The sequence below is a fragment of the Arachis ipaensis genome, chromosome B09 (assembly GCF_000816755.2).
Source record: "Arachis ipaensis cultivar K30076 chromosome B09, Araip1.1, whole genome shotgun sequence".
NCBI classification, from domain to species: Eukaryota; Viridiplantae; Streptophyta; class Magnoliopsida; order Fabales; family Fabaceae; genus Arachis; species Arachis ipaensis.
Window position 1 is genome coordinate 37,267,648 of NC_029793.2, and position 3,191 is coordinate 37,270,838.

The following is a 3,191-nucleotide window of genomic DNA, read 5'->3' on the forward strand; positions in this document are numbered from 1 at the left end:
AAAATAATATTATTTTTAAATAACAAGTATAAAAATTAATTATTTCTATTTGTGCAACAGACTTAACACCTAATTAAATATAAAAATATACACGTTAAATTGTTTCAAATTTTAGATAACAAATATTAAAATTAATTATTAACAAAAATTTGACTTTTTCATATGAAAATAATAACTAAAAATCTTATTATTTGTTTTTTTATCTATAGATACTTCGGTCTTCATAGTTAGATACTTTTGTCAACCTATGACTTTTTTTGGTAAAAGTATTTTATAAATCTTTTGTGTCATGTATAGTCTATACTGTCTGAACAAAGTGGACCATAATTTTAACAAATGTATATTCCCGTAATATTATTACGGGTAAAAATACTAGTATATATATATATATATATATATATATATTGTTAATTATAAATACTTACCAACTCTTGAATCTGGATGTTTGATTGCCGCATGTTTAAAGACATTACGCCAATTAGGTCTAGCAAAGTGTGTCTTAACTCTTGTCCCGGAAACTATATCAACTCCACTTTTTGCATGGTGAAGTGACTGAAGCATTGTGATCAAAGCCGATCTTGCATCTCCTTCTTCATACACACTCGTGCAATAGTTATGGAGCTCAATCACACCTTCCTTGTCTTTCTCCGCAACCTCGTTCAACACCCCTTTGAACCACTCGAACGAGCCCTGCTCGCGAGTGACCCAATAGAAATAGGCTCGCTTGGTTGCAAAAGGCTTTTTTTTGTTGTTCTTCGCTCCTTGTTCTTCGTCTCGTTGTTGCTTGATGTTGTTGAGAACATCTTTTAGAATGCTAATTAATGGGGTGGCACCAATTCCTAGCCCTACAAGAAGCAGGACTTCGTAGTTTTTGTAGTCTTGTGCTGGAGCTCCATAAGGTCCATCAATCAAGAGTCTTGGCATCCTACAAATTGTTCACATGCATTAATTCTCTAGATTAATTAGAGTAACAAACCCTTTTTTGATAAAATTGTAGGCTATTATTGTTGACTTGTTGATGAAACAGTTATATGTACAATTAGAAAAGAAAATAAAAATAGTTCAACTAGAAAGTAAATTTTTTTCAGTTAACATCGACAATTTTTTTTAATTTTAAATTCTCCAAAAATAAAAGTTAAAAATTAATTTTACAGGCCAAAGCTTGGCTCTCGGTACAACGAGAGTGGACTTGGAGGGCTTTTAAAGCTATCATCGCCAATCAATCAAATGTATACATAAAGAAAATAACACTTAATAAAGTAATTAAAGAGGTGTGAAAAATATTTTCTTTAAAAACAAATATAGCCACTTATTATCATCCTCACTTGAAAATAAAAGATATTTAAAAATTAAAAAAAAAAAGTAAAAAATGTGACATTAGATAAAAGTATGTAACAATAATCTCTTTCCACAATAATATGAAAAATGTTAGGGAGTTAATTTTTTTCCATCAAAGTCATTTTTTTTAAAATTAATTTATTTATGTTAAATTTTAAATTCTAAATTATAAATTCTTAACTCTGAAACTTAAATAATTTTAAATCTTAAGTTGTAAAAAAAATTAAAAAAATAGATAATATTAACTAATTAAAAATTAATCTTTATATTTTTTAAAATAAATATGGAATTTGATTTATTTTAAGATAATGGAGTTGTTCCGTTGATATATATGTTCTTATAAAATCTTGGGGGTATTGGTACCTCTATATTTTTTTATGTAGTTCACTATTTATCACAAATTTTACTAATTCAAGTTACTAATAAACTTTAAATGTATTTTGTGAAAAGAAAAGTATTAAAATTTTCGACTCAATCTCAAGTGTTGAGTATAAAATGAGTAGCCATACTCTATCTTATACCTTGGTATGCTGTTGCCTTGTAACATATCAGCTCGCAAGAGACCACTTTGATCATCACTCGGAGGTTGGCAAGCCTGCATCATTCATGTGGGAAAAAGTAGTAATAATTAAGCTTTAATTTGTTGATGAAATTTATGAAGGAATTGTCCAAACATAGAAGAACAGAAAAAGATCCTCTAGCATGAGAAAAAAAAGTGGAAAGTAATAAAGTAAGTGGTTAATCTTCATTGAATTTGTGATCTATCATGTCTGAGTTCTACTATCTTGATTTAAGGGTGGTTAGACCCTCACTTTCTCATTTTACCGACTTTCTCGCTTTAAAAAATTTTAATCGCAGAAGAACATATTAATTAATTGCTGTATGTGGTGGGCAAAATTTCACCTTGGCAAAAACGACCTTCAGCTGTGATGTCCAATCACCCAAAGTCCGAATGTGAATACTCAAGTAGTCATCTCCGGGAGCTGATGTAATAGAAAAGGGATGCCTACATAGAGAAAAAGAAACTTAAAATTAGGATAATAATATGTCCAACCATAAATTTCTATACATTTAGTTTAATTTATTTTCTAGAAAAGAAGTGCATTGAAACAATTTGTCTAAGTAACGTAAGGTTACAAGAATATATAGGAACTTTCTAAGATGCGATGCATACCATTGAAATGGGGAAACATCTAAGCAATTAACATAAATATATTGGCCACTAGTGTACTTGAATCCTTGTGGCTTAGACATATGCAATGCCAACACATTTCCTGGGTAAACTGCAACCTGCCGATTTTTCAATATCGATGATTTATATATGACGACATTAATTAATTAAATGATGATAGAGGAAGTGAAAATCTAATAAGTACCTTCAACATCCTCACAGATTTGTGTCCAGACCTGAAAAACCGAACTAACCTTTCGCATGCATATAGTATCATGGGAATAGCAAGATACATCCATGTCTGCACCATTGTTGAATTATGTAAATCAAGTAGATTTCTTTTATAATATTAAAGTTTTTATGATTAAAATAAGAGCTTAATTTTGATGCACTAAAAAGGTAAAATATTTTACATAGCTATACAATTATATCTGTCTTTATCGATGATTATTCACGTCATCAATAAAAATAATAGTTATTTTTATGATGTGACGTTATATAATTAAATACACACGCGTAAAATTATTTTATATTCATAGTGTATTAAAATTAAAATTTTAAAATAATTATAAGTTAGAGTAAACATCTAAATTGTTCCTTAAAAGATTTTAAATCAAACTCTTTTATTCTAAACAATTTTTTATTAATTTAAAGATTTTGGACACAGATTGGTCCATCGCTA

The 3,191-nt window shown here is 28.7% G+C and overlaps 1 protein-coding gene across 1 annotated transcript in view; it reads right to left on the minus strand.

Annotated features, from left to right (window-relative positions):
* Positions 1 to 3,191, minus strand: part of LOC107619591 (respiratory burst oxidase homolog protein B) — a gene marked incomplete in the record, with an annotated part of 18,802 nt that overhangs the window by 4,049 nt on the left and 11,562 nt on the right. Inside the window, 5 exon segments of the mRNA XM_016321888.2 lie at positions 426 to 925; positions 1,860 to 1,933; positions 2,242 to 2,344; positions 2,513 to 2,628; positions 2,715 to 2,810. Of these exon segments, the coding sequence (XP_016177374.1) occupies positions 426 to 925; positions 1,860 to 1,933; positions 2,242 to 2,344; positions 2,513 to 2,628; positions 2,715 to 2,810 (889 nt within the window).